The sequence below is a fragment of the Streptopelia decaocto genome (genome assembly GCF_964273445.1).
Source record: "Streptopelia decaocto genome assembly, chromosome: 2".
Lineage (NCBI taxonomy): Eukaryota > Metazoa > Chordata > Aves > Columbiformes > Columbidae > Streptopelia > Streptopelia decaocto.
Window position 1 is genome coordinate 113,848,032 of NC_138655.1, and position 22,496 is coordinate 113,870,527.

A 22,496-nucleotide genomic window follows, 5' to 3' on the forward strand; every position below is an offset into this window, starting at 1 on the left:
ACATTAGGGCCCAATTTCCACCCCAAACAAGAGACACATCAGGCTGTCTCCTCCAGCTTACTTGCTTGTTTCTCCTGCTTGGATTTTGTCCTGGTCTCTAGCACTTCAGGCTGTGTTTATTTAATCCCAGTCCTTCGCCTTCCTTTTTACCTCAAGAATACGTTCACTACCACATCATCCATCTCTGAGCCTACAAAGTCAGTCAATTCACTCCCACCCACCAAAAAAATCCCTACGTGATCTATGAGTCAACCTCTTCTCCTTCCTCTCCCATCTAGCAATATTTTCAAGCTGAGGTCCTCTGTATTTTTGATCTTCCTTTACAGCTTTCAGAAAATAAGCTTTTCCAGGTTTGGGCAAGATTTAGCACCAGACACACGGGACGATGTGGAGAAGCCTCCATCTCTGATGGTCTTCTCCATCTAACCTCCCATCTCCATCCTCTGTCCTTTCCCAGCCCCTCTCTGCCCCACAGTCCTCCATCTCCCAGCATCCTTTCTCAGACATTTCTGCACCCTTCTCCTTAGGAACCTCTGTGTTCCAGCTATGTCCTAGACGTGCATCACTTAGAGAGCTCCTGCACCATTCCTGACTGTCCATTGGCATGCTCCCACTATCCCCCCACTCACTGTGCATTGGCCATCTCTCACACATCTCCCTCCATACTCCTGGAGTCTTTGAGGCTCATTCATAGGTATTCAACTATCCCAAGAGTAAAATAAATATTTTTCCTTCTGTTTTGAAGTAAAAGACATGGTTAGGTGTAGCTCTGGTCACACCTTCCTGATCCAGGGTCCTGCCCGTTACGTCGCTACCTTCCTGCTGCAGAAAGAAAGCTGCAATGGTAGATCCCACTAATGCTTATTTCTAAGCATAAAGCAAAACGTAGTGCTACAAGGATACTCACTATTCTCTCTGTCCCACGGGGGACAGGCAGGGAAAAGCACAGTGTGTACAAGCTGACCAGTATTGCCACCCTTCGGGTTTCCACAAACAGCTCCACACATCCCTCCAGGCACAGGGAGGAAACCTAGCACAACCGCTTCTCCTCCAGCACCTTCCTGACCCGAGGGAGCATTCCATGGAGGATAAGATTTCACTTTAAAGCAGCTGAAGATACATCACATGTAAAGGGGAAGAGTAGCATGACCACAGAATTACTAGGAAAATGAGTAATGACCTAGAGTTAAAACAATCAGGTTAAGCGAGACTAAACAAGAGTACCAAGGTGCCCAGCCTTGTGTATACTGGGAGTGATCATCAGGGGAGTGGGCTGATAACCTCAAACAATAAAAGAAGAGAGGTAAAGTAACCACCCAGCTGCAAGGCAGTCCCTCTTGTCTACCAGCATGCCCAGGGATAAACAAGGTCTGAAGGGTCAGTCTGGAGAAGCAAGAGCTTCTTTGAAGGCCACTCCCTAAAAACTGGTGGGAAACTTCAGCGAGAGCTCAGTGCTGATGCTTCTTGTGCTATCTCTTCACTCAAAGTCTGAGCAATATTGCAATTCAGGTCTGTGCACATTCCATTTTATTTTCTTTTCAAACAAGGCCTGTGCTCACAGCCAATAAAGAGGCACCTTTGGATGTCCCTCAGACTGGGAGCATCTCATCATGCAGGGTTACAAGATGGCCAGAATGATGACTCATTGAAGGGTCACGCAACCACATATTTCCTAATTGTTCACGTAACCATGGGTACTCTGGAGTAAATACTTTTAGTTACTTTGATCCTACACAGGAGCTTTTTAACTTCTAGGTATGGATGTAAAAATGACTCAAGACATAAAACCTAAACATGAAACAAACAGGCATCTCATAACCTGATGATAAAAAGGTCTGCTTGAAAGTGCATGTGCCTTTACATTATATACTGTCCTATATACATGTGGTCACTCTTAAGAGGCACCTGATTGCAGAATCACAACCTCCTCACAGTCCTTATCACCCATGCAGCAACTGGCAGCAGCCACCATGTTGCTGGGAACAATGAAAGCATTGTGGAAACACCTATGGGAGGGTACCTGCCATTCCCTCCTACAAGGCACGTTCTCAGTGGCTCCAAAGTTACAAGCTCTTAAGCTTTATTATCTCCTAAAGTGTTTTAAGGAGAGGGAGGAAACCCAGCCCAAACCCATGTGGATGAGCAGCGGCACAGGCCGGGGTGAGCAGCCAAGGGCTCCATCTGTAACTGCAGTCATGTCCTGTGCTGCGGGATGTGGGACACAGCCCGGAACTGCTGAGTGGTGACAGTGAGAGTTGTGCAGCCTGCTGGCAAGGTGCTTCTGTCATCCCTGAGAATGGCGGATTCACAGAGTCGCTACTGCACCTCTCCTGAGAACGAAGAAAGCTGCTGCAGGCTGTTTTTCCCACAAGAACCCTGCTTCATAGTTGATGTGACTCCTTACACAGGGGAGAGCTTTCTGTCTTGCTTCAGAAAAACGAAATAACACAAGCCTCCAAAGAAGTTTTTCCCCAATCTAGAAACTCTGCATGAAAGTATGAAATCTGAAAAGTTAAAGGCTGGGAATGCCTGCATGGCTTTGACTTGCTTCCTGCAGCTATGGAAAAGCTCAAACCCCAAATATGGGATACTTCCACCCAATTTCCTCAGCGCTTGAATTTACAATCTGAAGTGCCCCCAAGCAACAGCAGCTGCTGCACCAGAGGCTCTGCTTCCCATTGCATCCAGCTCCTGCTGGTGCCCAGCATGCTCCTTTGAGGCACCAGTTATAAAAACAAAAAAATAACTCATTCTCAAAAGAAGGCATTTAAATGTCTAGGAAAACCTTGAAATCCCCTGGCTGACCCTTTTCTGTCATTTTCTAAGAACACTGAGCATCAATTCCCCCAAAGGCTCAAGAGTGACTAGACCAAGGCTGGTTACCTGCTGCAATCAAGCTTCTATCTGTGCTGCTCTAGGATTCATTCAACCCCCTGCTGCCATGGCCTGGTTCTTGAAAGTTCATTTCCAGGACAGTTATTTAGTTGTGTTTAGCTCCACAGAGGTTTTTAGCAGCTCTCCATGATACTCCTCCTGCATCGTAACTCCGTTTTTTTTTAGCCCATATGCACCACCGCTTGGTATGACACTGCAAAGCCAAGTGACCAAATGGACTTTTGCCAAATAAATCCTCCTAACAATCCCACAGGATAAAGCAGAGGTTTTGCCCTGAAGCAAACAGGTCAGAGCAAATAGGAAAGGAGAATAATTTGGCTATGGATATCTTAAAAGCCTTTGCCACAGTGAGCAAAAAGGAGAAGCCAAACAGCAGATATGGCCCCCTCAGTGAGGGAGGCACAGCTTTAAGCTCTTATTCCATCAGATGCTACAAGGCAGAAACTCAACCTGAAAACTCAGTTGTGCCCCACCAGGAGCCACCTCTCAGAGGCTGCCACGATGAGAACAGAGGTCCCCTGCAGAAGCCACCGCTGCAGGGCCTCACCAGCCACAGCCACCACAGGCTGTGCATCAACTGTCAACACGTCACCTGGCTGGGAAGGTCTGGGGCTGGCACATATCAGGAGGAGACAAGAGGTAGTGCTTAGTTGTAAGAAAGCAGCCAGGCTTCACGTGCAATGGGTAGAGAATTGCTCTACCACCCTTTGCTGTGCACTGGTGAGCTGAATTGCCTTCCAGAAGTGGCTGTACTTCAGAAAAAAAAAATATACCAAATATACCAAATCAGTGTGTAACCGCTGGTGATGTTACTTATGAGGCAAGACCCAGCCTCACTAAATTTGGGCTACTGAGGGGAGCTCAAAACATGCAAGGTGTAGAGCCTATATCAGGCCTTTTGCAAGATAGACTCACTGTTTTATGCCACCTCCATCACTACTGCCTCCCTTGGCACTGCCGTTGCAGTACAGCCACAGAAAGCTGAGCTAGCCTTGCTTCTACAATAAGCATCTTGGAAATAAAATTGCTATTCAGGTTTGCTCCCACAGTCACAGGAGGAAACCAGTCGCCACTTCACTTTTGAACCAGCATAACATGACAAACAGTCTCAGGAACTCCAGAATCCATCAGGCTCACAACCACCTCATCGTCCCCCAAGGATGTCGCACACAAAAAGCAAAGCAAGCTTTTTAAAACTAGCAAAAATATCAAGGTGGTCAGGTACTGCTCCTTACCAACATGAAGTAACTGGACACATATGTTGTTCTGATGCTTCATGCAAGGCAGAACTCCACCAGTAGACATCAAACTCCTCTATACTCCTCCCTCTGACCCTGTAGGACCCATCTTACTCCAAGACATCTTTCTATTCACCAAATTATTGCCTTTTCAGAGCTCCCAGCAGGCTGGTTGGAGCAATCCCCCGGTTACAGACCAGACTCATTAATCTTTCCTACAGCTCACACCTGGGTTACAGGAATGGCTCAGCTCCTCTTCCCTGCCAGCAGCCCGTGCTAATCAGCAACTCATCAGCCAAAGCACTGCTGCTTGCAAACCACCACCCACACAGAAGACTGCAGGTGCTTCTTCAGGCTCTGGTGCTTCTGCATTTATCTGTTCCTGAAGCAGATTAAATAATGTCTGGTCCTCTCAAGCAGTTTTTCTAGACCTGTTAAGTCATTTCAGCCTTCAAGAATGTTATACTGGGAAAACATTACCAAACACTAGATGGTGCAAGACAGCAAGCAAGCATGTTCTTGGGGATTTTACTACTGCCTACCTCACGTGATATTCATTTGACTAAGGCAACTCTGTTTCATCTTCACCTATAGTTTGCAGTGGTCCAGTGAGAGTTGCTGGGATATTTGGTGTTGCACAAATTAAGGGTGGGGTGGTGGTGGTTAGCAAAATCATGCCTGCTGGAAAAGGACTACACAGCAGCAGCAAGGATCCAAAATGAAAGCTGGGGCCAAGCTCTCCTGTGGGCTTCTTTAATGGCCCAGGACAAATACTTACACCTCCCATTTTCAATGGGCAATGCTGAGTAAGCAAAGATGCATTTTTGATTTGGTACTCTGAACTCTTCATCATTTGCTTAACCACTTGAAATGCCAATGAAACCTCCCTCAGCCTGAGAGGAGAGTCACACCCAGGCTATTCCACCTTCCTCCAGGTTTGGTTTTGCATATAGTCAGAAAAAATGTTTGAATTATTCAAGTGTGTGTCTTTTCATGGGAATTTATTCAGTTGTTCCTACCTGAAATGAGACAACATTTCAGAAAGTTACGCTAATGGAAATACTATAAGAATATTAGCTTGTTTTGCTGTAACTCCCTCAGTTACATCATCTCCCTTGCTGCGTCACCTCTGTGAGGAGCAGTTTTTCTTTTAGAGCCCAATGAGTCATGCCAGAGAGCTTTCCTGTCCACCCAGCAGCAAAATGTGTGGTCATCTGCAGCCCAGAGCAGAAGGCACTGGGGTAGCGGGCTGCTCAGTGCCTTTCACACTCCTCCTCTTTCTTCTGCAGATGCTGAATTGCCTTTTTGCTGTCATTATAGGTTTCCCTTCTAGGTCAAGTATGACCTATTTCTTCTCAATGCAGAGGCCTGCTCCTAACAGACTCCTAGAGAAAGATTTAGGGCTACATCTCCTCGATCCTTCCTCCTTGCTCCAGCTGCAGTGCTAGTTACAGAGCCAGAGGATAAGGACTGCTCCTGTGAGATCCCCAATATGGTGCAAAGCATCAGGCTCTGAAGAAATGGACCAGCTTCTGCCGAGGGATGAACTGGTGGTTTCCCAGCTCCCCAGAGCCAGTATGAAGGAAAAAAACCAACACTGTGTGCTGCATACTGAACCAAGAGCAAAAGCCAAGCTTCAGGAAGTCTTTCTGGAGCAAAATACACCCTGCCAGGAGCGTAAGGAGAGAGGAAGAGGAGGACAAGAGGCACCCACCACCACATGGGGCTTTGGGGGAACAGGCCTTCTCTGGGCTGGGCTGGAGGGAGCACTCAGGCCTCATTTCAGATCACGTAGAGACCAGCTCTGGCAGCTTTTGCAAGTGCTGAACGGCATTTGCGACTTGCCAAGAATTTCCACAGTGTCTGTCTTTTTGGGGACTGTCTTATTCCCTCAGTTTACAAGGAGGCAATGGAAAATCAGCATCGCCCCCCCCACCCCCTCGACCCTCACAGAAAAGCCCTGCCTGGCTGCATTTTAGCAAAGATCCTGTACAGTATTAAAAGTACACTTTATTTTCTGTACAATTCTCATCGAAATCTCCAGGCATAGAAATGTCCACTGTGTCCCCAGAAAAAGCTGCAGATTGCTTTGCTGCCGTCAGACACCCCACAATTGTCCAGGAGGGGCACAAAGCCAGGGGCACCAAAATCAAGTGCTGATGCTTTCTAGGCATGAGGAGGAGAGTGGGAAGGAGGGAGAAGGGGAGGCAGTCCTGCTCTGTGGAGCCATGAGCAAACAGAGCCTTCGACTGCTCCATGGCGAGCAGAAAAGACACCCTCAAGTTCACGTCATCGTTCGTGCTTAGTGTGGGAGTCGTTGCGTTCGACCGTCACCCCGTTTCCATTCCTCGTCACATCCTTCTTGCTCCAGTCCTTTTCCAGGTAAAACTCAGCAAGCACAGGGCAGTGGTCCGAAGCCACCCCACCCCAGGACCAGTTATCGGGGATCCATGGGTTTGTGAGACCTTCTCGCACAACAGCCCAGTGGCCTGCGTGAAAAAGAATCACAGAGAGGATGATGAGTAATACTGCCCGCATTTGGCACACAACACTAACCTAACTAAACGTTACACGACTTCACTAAAAAGCAACTCTACCTGTGAAAACCTTTTTCAAGCTCCGACTGATCCAGATGTTATCTAGTGACTTGGACCCTTGTGGGTTCTTCGTGCTGATGTTGGTGAAGGTGCTGGAAGGGACCAGGTGATGAAACTTCTCCTTTCTCAGGATGTCATGGTCACTGCTGTCTGGGGCCTGGTTAAAATCTCCAAGTATTATTACATCTTTTTCTCCTAGAAAGCAGGAAAGATAGAAATGAATGGGAGGAATGGACATCTATTGCCTATGTACAAGAGGGTGAGAGGATAAATGGGAGGAGGAAAAATACAAATACTGAGTAGCAAAACTGACTACTCTGAACTCCTGAAAGAAATGCTGTTTAAAGCCTTTTTCACTGGTTTACTCATGACCATTCTCTTCATGACAATAAAAAAGACCCAGTACACACTTCATGCTTGTTTTTAAATATAATCTCACTTATATTGACATTCTTTGCTTGCTATTCACTGATAGTGACAAACTCAAAAACAAGCAGTTCTGGTCTTATAGGTTTTTAGAAGTCTGTGAGTTTGTAAACGTTTTGTTTTGGTTTGTTTCTGCAAGAAACATATATTAGCTTTAAGTTGTCCTAACATTGTCTTTTTATAGATTTGATGTAAGAGTCAAGGACACTTTTGTGAGGATCCAGGAAGACACAGCCTTATGCTGGCATAAGCAGAGTCCCAAAAGCATAGTGCTTGTTTTAACCCTGTGCATTTAGGAAATCCCAAAGAACAAGCCTGGGGAGCAGCCTCCAAGCCTGATGACAGAAGATGTGTTCACAAACCACACAGATACTCCCTGACTACAGAAGCTTTCCTCTGCCTGCCTGACTGAAGGGATACTACTGAACTTGCGATGTCTTGGACTTTGTTTAGGCCTGGACTTTCAAAGAAATGAAGGGAATGACTTGAAATTCTCATAAAAAAATCCTGTCTTCATGTGAATAGAATTTTATTTCTAACCCTAACGAGGTGAGAAAGGAAACTCTGGACCCTAATTTCATATCCACAATATGTGCTCTCCTAGATCCACAGCTGCAGATGGAGATATCCAAAGTTCTGCACTGGGGTAAGAGGACAATGCACATGTCCCAGTGCCCATTTAAAACCACTGCCAGAAATGTTATTAATATTATTATCTGATAAGATAATCTCAAGAATGCTGATAGCTCATCAGAGATGTTGCTGCACTGCAGCTTGGTCCTGGAGAAGGAGTAAGATGCTAAAAGGAGGCACAAAAGCACGAAAAATTATCCCAAAGCTGACTTCAGAGATGAGAACTATGCGATTCTGTAGGCTCTTTCCTTTCTGGGGCTGAAGTGTGGAAGGAGAGGGATGGACAGACAAATGGATGGATTGCTTTACCATACCTAGTGCTCACAGGTAAACCTTGTTTTGTGCTGTTGCTGTAGAAGTAGCTAGCCAGGAGAGGGAGTGCAAGTCAAGAAACAAAATCTATTCCACTCCTGTCTTGACAGACTATTGGGAAAAGGCAGGAGAGAAGTGAAATTTATAGCGTATGACTTTTACACCCAAATAATTCAAACCATGTTGCTTGCTAAGATGCAGAGAGGTGATGAAACAGTAGTGAAACTATTTGTGGTTTCTCCACCCTTTGCGGGTGACAAATCATATTGGAAATGACAGAAGGTTTAAGTATTATTCTATAAAATGTTGTGACAGTGGCCTTCCCACCTTTAAAAGAAACAAAAACCTCAAACTGAGAGAGAGGCAGGGATCTTAACAGCATTATCTTGATCCCACACAAAATCTAATCTATTCTACTCTATTCTATTCTATTCTAGTCTAGTCTAGTCTAGTCTATGCTATGCTACGCTACGCTACCCTACCCTACCTTATCTGTACCCACAATTCTTTTAGCAAATCCTCAAGCCTATTTCCCTTGCATGAAAAACTTATGAAAAAAACATAATCACAAGTGAAAATTTTAACTGACTGCTCCATTCTGGACAGTTTAGAAAAAGCACAGGCTAGAAAAGCCAGCACCCAGATGTATGCTTGGAAGGAGGTAAGAAGTCAGCCTGCTGTGTGCACAGGGAGGGAGTCACTGTATTCTTCACCCACTTAAATATTTGCATGAAGAATAACTAAGCATAAAATCAAAAGGCAGTGTAAAGTTGCCAGATGGAACAGTCTGGGGTGTGTTAAAGAAGCCGAGACCCAATTTGCCATTGAGGAAGGAAAGGATTGCTTCTGGTCCCCCTTCACAGATCCTTCTGGAGCTCCCTGTGATTGCGAATCACTGAGAAAAAGGCTGGGCAGCCCTGTGCTAAGCAGGGAAAGCAGGCAACAGCAATTTTCTAGATAACCACCAACTTAATTTTCCCTTGTGCTGGCTCGCTCTCAGCCCTGCTCCTGCCTCTGCCAGCTCCTGCGACAGCAATGCCATGCACGGTGGCTTCCTGTCTCGTCTGCCTGCTGCAGCCCTCGACAGACATCAAGCAGGGAAAGAAGCAAACCTGCCTGGATCCTCCTGGGTGTGTGACTGCACCTAATCGGTCACCCCTGGGTCCCTCAGCTGGGGCAGGGAGCAGAGCTGCCAAGCAGTAGCTGCAGCTTTCAGGGGTCTCATGGATCAGCCCCAATACCTTTTGGCCAAACTTAGAAAAAGATCTAGAAGAATTAATGCCCTTGCCCATAATGAGGGATGATAAATGACTGAAAACAGCAGTCACAATGTCCACAGTTAAAATCAGGTGGGGTGAAAAAAGAAAATGGAGACAATGCTACTGGTGTTGTGACATGATTTTCCTGCTTTGGAGGAAATGAAAGCTAGAGATTGGCAGGACTTGTTCCTCCTCCTCCTCCTCAATACCAGGTAGCAGAGGCTGCCTGAGCCAGAGGCTCCTCAGCTGATGCAATCAGTTCCTCCTTCTCCTCCTGCAGCACAGAGCAGCAACCGCTCCCTTACCAACCCATCTTTTGCTGTAAAGGTCCCCCCCCACCCCCAGACTGTTATTGCCCCACAGGCACCCAGAGCATCCATCTGGTGGGATGTGGTAGCACACAGCCTGCAGCAGACAGGAGCGTGTCCCGTCATCTGTCAGGGGTGCTCCCACACACACTCATATGCATTGAGCTCAAATGAACCCTGCCCTTGTCAATGAAGAACTCTTCAGGTGAGGAAAAAGTCTGGTCTGTTTGCAAATGCATCTGCAAATTCCCTGAAGCGCCAGCGACTTTCAGCAGTGTCTGCAGGTGGCTCTCGGCCAGAAAACCAAAGCGGTGCCTTAACTCATCCCTGTGCCGCAGTGGCTGAGCACTGTGGTGCCAACACAATTAGCTGAGGGACTTCCAGTGTCTGCAGAAGGTCTGCAGTCTTGAAATCTGCTTTCCTGCAGGAATCGGGAAACCCTCCTTTGCTTTGTGGCAGTCCAAAGAAGCACCTGTAGGACACTCTTCCTGACTTTCTCATGCCTTGAATGAGTCCACTCATGAATTAAACAGACTCTTAGACCCCAAAGTCCTTCCTGCAGAGAGTGAGAAGCAGGTGATAAGAAGGATGTGATGGTCCATCAGCTGCTAGGAGGCTCCCCACCACTGCTCAAAGGTCTTCTAAGCCTAAGGCCTGATGCTTTGGTAACCCATGGGATATGGCCAAGCTGGACAAGAGAAGAGGACAAAGCCAACACCCTGGTCTCTGGGTCCAGGCACCACCAGCACATCCAGAACAGCATCTGTGTGCTGGCCACAGTCACCACACTGACGAACTGGTGGGGTTCTTGAGAGAAGGCAGAAGGGCTGCTGCAAGGAGTTGGCTATGAGCAGCCGACAGCCACCATGTCCCTCCAGTACTGCTGGAGGGAAATAAAGTGGGGAGGAAAGGAACCAAGACCCACTGTCTGATGGGAGAAATATGGAGACTGTGGATAGTAACCACATTTCCTCAGACGCTCGCGTGCCTCTCCATAAGAATGAAAGATAACAGAGCAGGCGTACGTTAGCCAAATGGGAGCAGAAATGCAAATTCACTGCAGTACCCACAGGCAAATCAGTTCGTGTTACCCATATTTTATGGATTGATTTGGAAGAAATTGAAGGTTGGTGGTAATTTTAGGCATGACATTCATTTTGGCAGGGTAATTCAGTACTCCAAAGTAACATGTGCACACTGCTGTTTGTTTAGGAAATAAGATCTGCATCCCACAAGTTTGGAGGAATCTGAATATTTTTCTTTTGTGAAAGACTAGGCCAAGAAACAAATATGCTCCAGTAACGTGCCTACCATGTGAAAATAAAAACATGAAATAAAGAGAAGCCCTAACGCCAACAGTCTAAATTTAGACATGGTGGAAATGCAACTCGGTTGACTTCCGAAGAGCTACACATTTATTTGTGTCTCAGTTCAGCCTTTGGGGATTAAACAAATGATCCTTTTATTTACCTCCATCCTTTCCAATTTCAAGGTACGTGGACAAATACTTAAATCAGTAGCACTTAAAAATAGCTCTGACTGACTCCTTGCAGCTCAAACGGAAAAACAATAGAACACGCATAAAAACTGCAAATACCTTGTGTTATACAAGAGGGATATTAAAGCTGCCAAGTGATCAACCTTGCTAAATAGAGCCAAGCTGAAAATCATCATGCATGTAACCTTGTAACCCTTTTGCATGTTTGGTTAAGCAGTAAATAAAGGGCTAGATTTTTCTATTCCTAACACAAGACCAGCAACATTTAGAATCTGAAACATGCTGTTCTGCTTCATAGGAAATTGAATTTAATTTGCAAGCTTCAAAGTAAGAAGCAAATTCTCAGAAATGAGGTAAAGAAATTCAGCTGCCTACTTTATTGGTCAAGTTCAGATCTAAATTCTGGTGTCCCTTATACTGGTGTAAAACCAGAGCAACTTATTGGAAATCATCAGAATTATTGTGCGTATTGCACCCAGATAACAAAGCAGGATTTAATCTCTTTTCTCATTAGCATCCATCTCCTGATTTGCATTGAATTTTATAAAAAGTGCTTCCAAATGTCCAAAAAGTAAATATATAGAAACTTTTTCGTTTGGAAAAATACCATTAAGCTTTGTTCTGATATCAGGTAGGTGTTATTTCCACAAAGCACTTAAAATAGAGTCCTGACACTGGTGGTTGTTGTTGTTTTCCAGCTGAACTTGCTCTCATACTAGTGTAAAATCAGAAGGAACTTTATTTGAAAAAATGGTGTCAGAGACAGTAGGAAGCCCTGTGCTGTTTGTCTTAATTAGGGAAGACTATAAGACAATGAGCAAGGGAAAAGCACATTTGCCACACTGTGCATCATTCAGATCTGAATACCAATAAAGACAATTGCAAGGCTGATGAGGATTGCACTGGGATAGATTTCTTTTTTTTTTTTTAAATTCCTTTTGATTAGATAAACTGGTCGACATGCATGTCATAGCTGGCAGGAAAAAAATCTACCCTACCTTTCAGAGTCTCCTGCAATGTCTGTGCAAAGGCTGCCAGTTTGTGGCTGTCGTGGTTCTTCCCGATATTCTCCCCTGCTGAGGGCGACAGGGCCAGATGAAGGTTAACCAGCGTTAGATCGTTCATGCCAACCTGGAGGAGGAAGGAGGAGAAATCAATGCCATGCAGACAGGGCATGGAAGGGTACAAAGCAAAACCACACGCCTGTTCCCAGCACTTTTGGTGGCAAATCTAGGTGACTAGGACTCACTTTGCTATGTATGTGGTGTGTTTTGGTTTGTCTTGTTTTTGGGAGGAAGAGGGGAAAGGCGTTTTGCAGCTTTGTTTGCAATAACTTGCTACGCTTTCATTTCTGAGGAAACTGGTTTGCATAAGCTTTCCACCATGGTTGCAGAAAGAAGCTGGCTGCTTATGAAAATCAGTTTATGTAAAACCAGTTGTTAATAAGCTACAAAAAATGTTGTGGTCATTACATGGGCTAATTACTACTCCCTTGTGATTAGCCCTGGCCCGTCACAGAGACTAATCAAGAAACTTAATGTACCTTGAAAGGAGATGACGGCTCCCTGCAATTTTCTCTTTACCTTCTGGAACTCACTTGGCACAAGTAATACCTACTCCTAAGATTTACCTACTTACATTATTAATAAATCTTAATTAATATTAATAATTTATTTATTAATAATAATTTTATTAATGCTTCTCTGGAGGCATTATCAGAGATGTCAAGTTCCCCAACCTGGACCCCTCTACCACAGCCTGTGCAGAGATGGGCTCTCTCTGCTTGTATGTTCACTCAGGCACATGTACGAGAACAGTTTCCAAAATGCACCATGTTCTTTTAGATGGGTTCAGCCTAGTGAAAAAGCATTAAAATAGGAACGCTGCAGTATGCCTGCAACATAACATAGATCAGTCCGAGTCTCTCAGGAGCACTGTGCCTTCTACATATATATGTATCTCCATTCTGCCTACACTTATCCCTCTCCACTCACAATCTGTGGCACTGACAGGAATCACAGCCCTGTGGCTGGGTGCTGCTGGATACACACCTTGTTCACGCTGTCTTAATTCGGTAAAAGCAGAACAAGTTGACTGGTGACTTCTGTCACACTCTCAGTGGCTGTGGATGCTACCAAAGATCTACCAATCCTCAAGCGCCCAAATGCTTACTTTTGGCAGGGTTTGCTCCCACAGGAGCGAGGGAAATGACTGAATCTGGTGATCTGCCATACGTATTAAGGCTCATTAAGCACCTTTCTATAATCAAGCCATGATACAGTGCTAAAGTGATGAGATGGGTCAGAGCCTCATGCAAATTTTTACCTGTTAGAACACTGTATCTCTTTCCATCTTACCCATTTTTTTAAATAAAAGCTAAAGTCTGCAAGGGTCAGTTGGCACAACAGCAGTTACCTTGAAATGTGCGAGGTACGGGTGAGGATATGAGTGTTTCCCATTGCCATTAGTCTGTGCTGTCTCCTGAGATGAGGCATCTTTCAGTTCAATGCCTGCTGTTGTATCCCAGAGGAAGCCAAAATATTCAACTCCCTGGAATTAAAGAGAAAAGCTAGTAGTAAGAAGGCAAAACTAAAATATTCTGCCCAAATGCAGCCCTCTAGCTTAAATTTTCACTGGCCAGTTTCAGTACCACTGTTTCTGTTAGCAGGGGTGTACATCACTCCCAAAATATGCAGAGGTGGTAGAAGATGATGCAGGTTTATATCTGGACTTGGCGCCTGCTGAGGGCAGGAGGCCCAACTCGCTGTGCACAAGCATAAAGGAGAAAGAGCATCCTAGGCTATCAGTAGGTGATAAAGAGAACAGGTGGAAACACTTCTTTATCTCCCCCTGGCCAAAACCCCCACCAGATGTGGGGGTCACCTCCACTGACTTCACTGAAAAATGAATGTGCTGACCTGAAACACATGTTCCTCTACTACCTGCAGCCTCTCTCACCTGTATGCTGGCTATCAGACACCCAGGTAACTTCAGCACTGCTTGGTCCACCCCAGGATTTAATAACCTATTTTATCTTATACAGATGGAGCACGTTCAGGGCCACCGCAGGGGTGAAAGATAAAGATGCCGCCTCTTGTGCAGGTGTTTGGGCTGATACAGTCCTTGTTCCTCCTAGTCAAGGCAAGGCATCAGAGGCATCCTGTTCTTCTGAGTGTGGCCAATAATGAGGTAGTTTATTACCCATAGGAAAATATGGATGGTTTGTCTAACCCTGAACTCATGGTCTCACTGGGTGACTGCTGGGGTTGCGGTGGATGATGCTGCGCACAGTTACTCCTCCTCCCCATGCCATAAGTCATCTCATGTATTTCTGTCACCTACAAACTAAAAATATCCAGGCTCCTTAAGTCTCTCAGTGTGAAATCTGGTCTAGACATCTCAGCCGTCTCAATCTTCTCTGTCTCTTTTCCACCTGTTTCATGCTCAGCTCTCTGTTCCTTTCAGCTCTGTTCCTATCATCCTGCATGGATTTTTTTTTATTACTTCAAGACGTGATATTGGCATTTTCAGAAAGCTGCCCACCCTGGTCACACCAGCAGCACTACCTAATTGAAAGCCTGTCAGCTCCTCCTCCCATCACCCAGACACCCTTTTGCTTGGTATCATTCAAACCCTCTTCCCTTAGTGAATCGTAGCTAAATCCATTGCAAGGAAAAGGGTTTTTTACCATTTCAGCTGGAATAAACAAATGTTATCTGCTCTGCTGACTTGAAAGAAAGTATTAAGGTTGGCTAAAATCATTTGGTAGCTCCTTTAGATAACTCACCCTTAAAATAACGACAAAATTATTCCACCAGTTGGAAGTCTAAGGTCTGAAAGCTGCTACAGGAAAAGCTGTGGTAGAATAAAACTGCTGTCAACAGCTGTTTGCTATTCCCTGGCTTCAGATTCCACATCAACATGGTGGTCAAAAGTTATTGCTTGTTTGAAGGCCAAATGCCTGGGATGTGTGGAAGCACAAGCCTGAAGCACCATCCACCATTCTGCATTATTCAGCCCCGTAGAGCATCCCAAGATGAGCTTGTGCCAAAGATGCTGTATACTCAGGGTTCCACTCCCTTAACTCACTGTATCGCACTTGCATACACAATGTTCAAAGTAGATGGCCCCATTAACTAACCCAAGGCGTAGAGAAGACTTTTTGGCCCAGTGGAGGGTTCTCCACTACAGCCAGACTTCTGTTTAAGCAGCTAAAAGGAAGAGTCAGTACGTGCTTTTTCTGTTCTTAGCTTGGCAATAGACTTTGCCTGTAATTTTGAGAAGCATTCATCCTTACATCCTTACCAGTAAAACAAGGTAGACAATGATTTTTAATTACTCAGCTCATAGTCAAAACTTTCATTGCTGTCTTTGGAAATTCAGTTCAGGAAAAAATAGACTAAAGACTCTGGATTTAATGTAGAAACTCTGACACAATTATTAATAATTATTGGGGAAAAAAAGAAAAAAGCAGAGGCTCAACTTTGCACAACTTTTTAAATTCAGTGTTTCAATGATCTGGCCTAACAAGAGATCCCAAAGGAAAACTCCAGTCAGGAATAAAAACGTCCGGAAGGGGTTTTGCACTCTGCATTGGAATTAAGGGTGAATTGCTTTAAGCCTTGGACACATTAAGACTTTCTGAGTCTTCCTAGTGGTAACCAGAGTCTAATTCTTGTGCTGCTCAGGTGGTGGGTTTTGGGTTGGTTTGGTTTGTTGTTGTGGATTTGTGTTTTGTTTTTTTTTCTTTTTCCTTTTTCTCCTGTTAGTTGCCATTCTTGGGTTTGTACTCAGAAGGGCAGCAAAAGCTGCTGCACTTCCCAAAACATCAGAGTCCAACAACAGCCTCAGGAGTCAGCAGTGATACAACTTGATTTGGAAGAGCCAGATTAAGGAAACATGAATTCCAAGCAGCGTGATTATGGGACACAACTGCAGCCATGTCTTTAATAATGACAGTGCTCAGAATAGATGAAGACAGCCCAATGCACTGCTAGGCACCATTTATTACATGACAGTTCTTCGTTCCTGCTTCCACCCCACAACAACATCCACGCTGCAATAACTGCATCATGAGAATTATCTCATTCAGAACAGGTTTGAGCCCAAGGAGGACCTTGCTCTGAAATCTCATTAGTACCCTTAAAGGGAAAAAGAGATTTCCCTTGGGACACAGTGCTTTTGTGCACTGTGGTGTTTACTCCAATGTAGCTATACCTTGTATATTGTCAAGGGTAGCAGGTGTAGCTGTCACCACCTTATAAATTAGTACCCCACTGCAGTACATACATATATATACACACGGCAGAAGATACTGCTGCAGGGAAAAGCACAGTGCAGTACGGTGTGGATTTCAAATGGAGTCCACAGTATATTTTAAATAACTGTGCAGAGCACTTTGGGGAACATGTGGGATAAGCTCCTCTTCCAGATGAGGGTGGCAGGCTGCACGGCCCCTCTGCGGGGTCTTTGCTTGCAAACTAGGGAAATGGGGAGCTCTTCCAAATGCCAGCTGGTGCTGTGGTAGGGAACAAGCTCAGCTGACTAGCACAAAAAAATTCAGAAGTACTGCAATTTGCCAGGGGCAAAACCAAGGAGTGTTTCCTTTTCCTAATGTGTAGCCTTTTCTCTATATTTCTATACTGTTTTTATCTGCCATATCTCCCCCAGATGCACACAACTTCCTCCTTACAAGTGTGCCATAGGCTGAGGAAAACAATTCTCCCAAAAAATCAATGTCACAGTTGAATCAAAAGCTATAGAAAGAGACAGCTTAAAAAATCCAAGAAATGCAAACCTTGCCGAAAACGATTTGCAAAATATTTTGCCTTAAACAGATTCAAAATACGTCCTTACTTAGAGGGGAAAAAGAAAGCAAAGCCAAAGTTCAGACTTAGGGATTAATGTACCTTGTGTAGCTGGCCCGAGGGTTTTTCGGAAGCAACACCCTTCCAACATCCTCTAGGGCCCTTCCACTTGCGGATGTTTGGCAGCGTCGGCTGGTTCAGCTCCATACAAAACTAAAGAGAGAGGAAAGAGAAAAAAAAAAAAAAAAAAAGAAAAAAGATCAGCTTTGTAGGGTTTAAAAAATTTGCAAAATAAAGCATGTAGTGAGGCACTGGTAAGAGACACCATGGACCACAGGCTCTCTGCCCTCCCTGAAGGCTCACAAAGGAGGTGGTCTGGGCCACGTCCCAGGCTGACTCACCCCCGACTGGACATTATTTGGAGATAAACAAAAATCAAAATAGCTCTGTGTAAATGCTGAGAGAGAACGCTTCTCCCTCAGACTCTTTTTTTTTCCCCTCCAAAGCTACTTGTTTGACTGGAAAGGGATTCCCTCTATGCTGCCTGCAAAGATGCTGACTGCACCCTATCCCACTCCCCCATGGGGCTCCTCGAGCATCTGCCAAACCCTTCCATGGGGCAGGAAGCCCCCATAGCGGGGCTGGCTCTGCTCCAACACTGAGTCTACCGGCACAACACAAGAGGAAGGGTGTAGGCCACCTCAGTAACTGGTGTTTTGGAGTTAGGGCTCTTCTGACTTTGACTTTACGCCAGGGACACATGCTTGAGACTCCCCATGCTTGAAGGGGTGGGCTGCAGACTTGCACACAGATCCAGCCAGATCCTTGTGATGGTCCCCAGAGGTGCTTGTCTTCCTGGACAGTGCTGTGCAGCCACAGCACTCAGACATCCTTACGTGTTGAAGCATAGAGTCAGACCTATAGAGGCTGCGCCCGAATCACAGAATGGTTGGGGTTGGAAGGGACCTCTGGAGATCAACCAGTCCAACCCACCTGCTAAAGCAGGTTCACCTAGAGCAGGTTGCACAGGAACATGTCCAGGTGGGTCTTGAATGTCTCCAGAGAAGGAGACTCCACAACCTGTCTGGGCAGCCTGTTCCAGTGCTCTGGCACCCTCAAAGTAAAGAAGTTTTTCCTCATATTCAGTCCAGCAGATCATGGACGTTGGAACTGTGGACACCCTGGAAAGCCCCCAAGTCTGGCTGGGTAACATAGACTCATAGAATCATGGAATAGTTTGGGTTGGAAGTGACCTTCAGAGGTCATCTAGTCCAAGCCCCTGCAATGAGCAGGGACATCTTCAACTAGATCAGGTTGCTCAGAGCCCTGTCCAGCCTGGCCTGGAATGTTTCCAGGGACGTGCATCTACCGCCTCTCTGGGCAACCTGGGCCAGTGTTTCGCAACCCTCATTGTAAAAAAACATCTTGAGATTTTTAAAAAATCTTGTGATTTAAATTAAACAAACAAACAAAGCCAAACGCCCAGCTGCACAGAAGTGCCGGAATACAGCAGCTCTGGCTGCAGGGACAGGGGACAGTACAAAGTAATCACTGCAAAAGAGCAACAGGGACCTCCAATGCACATAATTTTGTTACAGTTGATGCTGAAGAAACTATGTTAAAATGCAGAGGTTTTCACTGTGGAGTATCTGCAGACAAAATCTTGTATCCAGAATGTCCCTCCAAATCAAGATGTAGTTTAACGAAGCAGGATTTTCAAGGCAAACAATAACCTCCTGTACACAGTGACTCTTTGCAGTGGGACACGCCAAACACAGTTCAAAGAGCTGCGGTGATAAACTGCGCAGATATAAGTGTTTCCTACATGGGTACTGGCAAAACGATGGGACAACTATTCTCATGTTTATTTTATCTTTTGTTTCAAAAATAAAAATAAACCCCTGCTCTTTTACTAACTACCTGTAAACATTGACTTTTCAGATACACGTGACCCAGCAAAACCTTTTTGCATTGGAAGGCTGAGAATTTATTTGTGCACCCAAAATAAAAACACTTGGCACGCTTTTTAAAACAGTTTTCTGAATGCTGAGATTGGCTCAGGCTTCTTATTCAAGATGCCACATTAACATACTGTGTTATTGTCCATTAGATACCTTTGGGCAGCACTAGGGCAGGGCTGATATATTAAACAGGAGGCACGCAGGGTATCTGCACGGCCAGGGAACAAAGCTCGGCTCTAAACTGTTTGCCGGGTGCTACCCTAATAAACACAATAAATCACGTCAGCAACAATTATTCATTCCTGATGTAATTCTGATGACTTTAAACAGCGTGAATGTGGTGAATGAGCTTCCTAACATTTAAATAACTTAAATCAGCAAAAAAAAAGAATTGTTGAAATTAGGAGTTCAACTGTAACCCAACAAAAGAGTTAACTTATCTCTGGGTTGCAGCTGCCTAGAAAGTCCAGCCAGCACAAAGTGTACAACAGGGCTGAATAAATCCTACAGAAACCATCACTTTATTAAAAAGAGCATCTGCCGTTGACTAGTTGAATATTTTTTTCCTCCAAGCTGATTTTTTTTAAGGCCTTGATTTAACTTTGCTCAAACAAAAATATGACAAATAAGATTACACAGTTTGTTTAGAGAAAAGCCATTAGCGCATTCTGGGTACAGTTGCAGCAATGGAGAAGTTGGCCTACAGCAGCTGACTTTAATCTGTGCCCATTTTCCAGGGCTTACAGGCACACAGATTTTGAAACTGTGACAGCATGCTTGCTTAGGTCACCCTTTTTCTGAAGTGAGAAGGGCATCTCTCAAATCATGTTGTTCTGCCCACAAACTTCCATGTCAAACAACATTATGCTTTCTCTTGTACAGTAAAAATATACCGACAAGCTCCTAGCCTACACTGGGAATTAAAAAAATGCCCTTCCTCCTTAGCAAAACTAAGATCTACATCAATTGCTTTCAGAAGCAGTTCTTCAAGTGGCAAAGAAAAATCAAAATTATAATCTCAGTCAATCAGTACAACATTTTTTCCCTAAATCTCCCTAAGAAAAAAAGTTCTATTTTTGTTTTTTTTCTAGAGCCTTTCAGGCTGTAAGTTTCATGAAATGCAATCAGCTTCTTCATTAACTCCTACACATACCAAGTCAAAATTGAAACACGCACCATAATACCAACGGCAACAGGGCTTATTTACAAGGATGCCAAGATGTATTATTACACCTTTGTCGCCACGGTCTCTCTTGCAGCTGGGTACTGTTTTTTGTGGGATAGGCAACACTTCCATGGAGCAGGAATGTGGTAGCACACAGGCTTCAGGTGTGTTCTGGGCAAAGAGCAGCCTGTGCTCTTAAGAGGTCAAATGCCTTGTGCCAAGTACCTGCCCACTGCCCTCAAGGTGACACAAGGGCCACCACCCCAGGGGGTGGCACAAGCCCTGTCGCCTTTGCTCATCAGCAACATGTCATTTTCCCAAGAAAGGAGGATCCAAAGACGTCATTACTCTTTGTCCACCCTGATAAGAAGCCTGTTGCTCCCAGACCCTCCAGAAGCAGAGATGGGTAAAGGAGTGGGGTTATGACTGACACTGGAAAAGAATGGAGGGCAGTCAGAAAAGCTGAGGAAATAGACGTTTGAGGAGGGACTGGAAAGGGGAAGGCAAAGGGTCTTAGACTAATTTGGGAGCAGGGAGAAGAACATGTGCTTGGCTGGCAAGTGCTAGAGAGCGTGAGAGAGTTATGGGCTCCCTAACCACCTACCTGTCTCCTCAAGACACTCCAGGCACCGCTAGCAAGAGTATCTAATCTGTGCATTAAATTAAATCCTTTCCAGTGCAGCAATTCTTCACACTAGGAGAGCTGCCAATGAGCACCCGGCAGGAGCCCACAAGCAAATCTCACCAACTCCTGTTCAGGATGCACTGGTTAATCTTTGTTTTCTTTTGGGGTGCTATTAGTGCAGCCAGTCCCAAACCAGCACAGCATGGGCATCTTTTCCAGATGATGACAGCACTCCATGTTGAACATCTTTGTCTGTCAAGTGTTAGTCCTATAATACCAGCACTGGGGACCACACTGAGCCAGAGACCTGCCTTGAGGTGAGCACCTTCTGCTCAAAAAGAGTTTGCGCTACTCCTAAACCCCGAGGAAACTAAATGTGACCCAGGAAAACAATGTCTTAGGGCTTAATAAATCCCACATTTCTTATTAGCCAGTGATTCCTCTTTGGAGGACGCTTTCATATCTGGAATTAGAGCAAAGGCTGTAAAGGAGGGTGAGTAGAGAAGGAAGAAGGTTGCAGAGTGAGCCTGTTGTTATGGCACAGTACATGGCAGTGCAGTAATCATCACGTGAACTTTAGAAAGGCACTCAAAGACATTAACTCTCCATTTTAGTTAATTACCACAGAGGCTTTCAGGCCAAAAAGGGCACTGCAGTGAAGGTAAACAACAACTTACTTAATTAAAGCAAGGGTGATTTTGGTTCCTCTTAACCAAGAGGAGAGATGAGAACTAGGGAATAAATATTCCATTTCTAAATGTCACGTACACACAGTTCCTTTATTTTTAACAGGCACTAGAGGGAGCAGCTTTAATGACTGCCAGAGATGCATATGAAACTTCTATCAATTCCTTATTATTTCAGCTATGTTGAGGTGTCACATTAGCAAACATTTGACATTGTCATGGTGAAAGAGACATGACATTCAAGTGTGGGACCTGGCAATAATTAAAAAGAAGACCCTGACCAGCAAAAAAAGATGTTATGCTATTTTTTTAGGTCAAAATGCACCACCTTTTTTTGACCTGTAGATCCTGGATAAATCTTGAAGAAGAAACCTGTACCTGTGCATGAAAAAATGCAAGTTTTCTGGTAGTGGGTTCACTTCCCAGTTACTTTTGAGGGACTTCTTAGTAGTAGCAGTTCATGGACTGCAGGAATCTGCCAGTCACGGGCTGGAAAACACCAAGGTAAGGGGCATCTCCCAGTGATGCATTTGGTGCTTCGGGAAAGGATAGACAGAAATGCTCTAAGATACACCTTGGAAATTGTGCAGTAGCACTTGATGAGAAGCCTCCCAACCCTCACCAATAAAACTCTCATCCTGAAACATGGTCTAATATATTTCTGATAGAAGATACAACAACATTGACAGTGGCTTCCTGAGACCATCTGGCACTGCTCTTTTTCAATCGATCCTTTAGTAGATATATATATATATATAGATATATAGATAGATATATATATATGCCTTCCCTGCTTCACCACTGGGTATTGTAGAAGCTAAAAATCACGTTCTTGGAGTTAAATGCACGTTATCCTTTCTTTATTTATCCAAGTGGACTGTACTTTTATTTCCAATTGAAAAAGCAGACTCAAATACCTGTAATCTTAGTCCAATCTACCAGATATAGGACACAGTTGCAGCTGATGCACCCCAATGAAGCCTGACCCATAAAGCCAAGAGCAGAAAAGCTATAAATATTTATGCGAACTTGAAATCAGCACCTTTGGTTTGCCAGTAAAGCATCCTGATTTGACACCGATGTTCT

The 22,496-nt window shown here is 44.8% G+C and overlaps 1 protein-coding gene across 1 annotated transcript in view; it reads right to left on the reverse strand.

Moving 5' to 3' along the window:
- Window positions 1-6,125: 6,125 nt before the first annotated feature.
- Window positions 6,126-22,496, reverse strand: part of EEPD1 (endonuclease/exonuclease/phosphatase family domain containing 1) — a 65,194-nt gene continuing 48,823 nt past the window's right edge. Inside the window, exons 3-7 of the mRNA XM_082044472.1 lie at window positions 17,076-17,186; window positions 13,582-13,716; window positions 12,165-12,297; window positions 6,731-6,925; window positions 6,126-6,622 (exon numbers count right to left, since the gene is read on the reverse strand). Coding sequence (XP_081900598.1) covers window positions 6,423-6,622; window positions 6,731-6,925; window positions 12,165-12,297; window positions 13,582-13,716; window positions 17,076-17,186 — 774 coding nt within the window. The 3' untranslated portion in view covers window positions 6,126-6,422. The remainder of the gene's footprint in view (window positions 6,623-6,730; window positions 6,926-12,164; window positions 12,298-13,581; window positions 13,717-17,075; window positions 17,187-22,496) is intronic.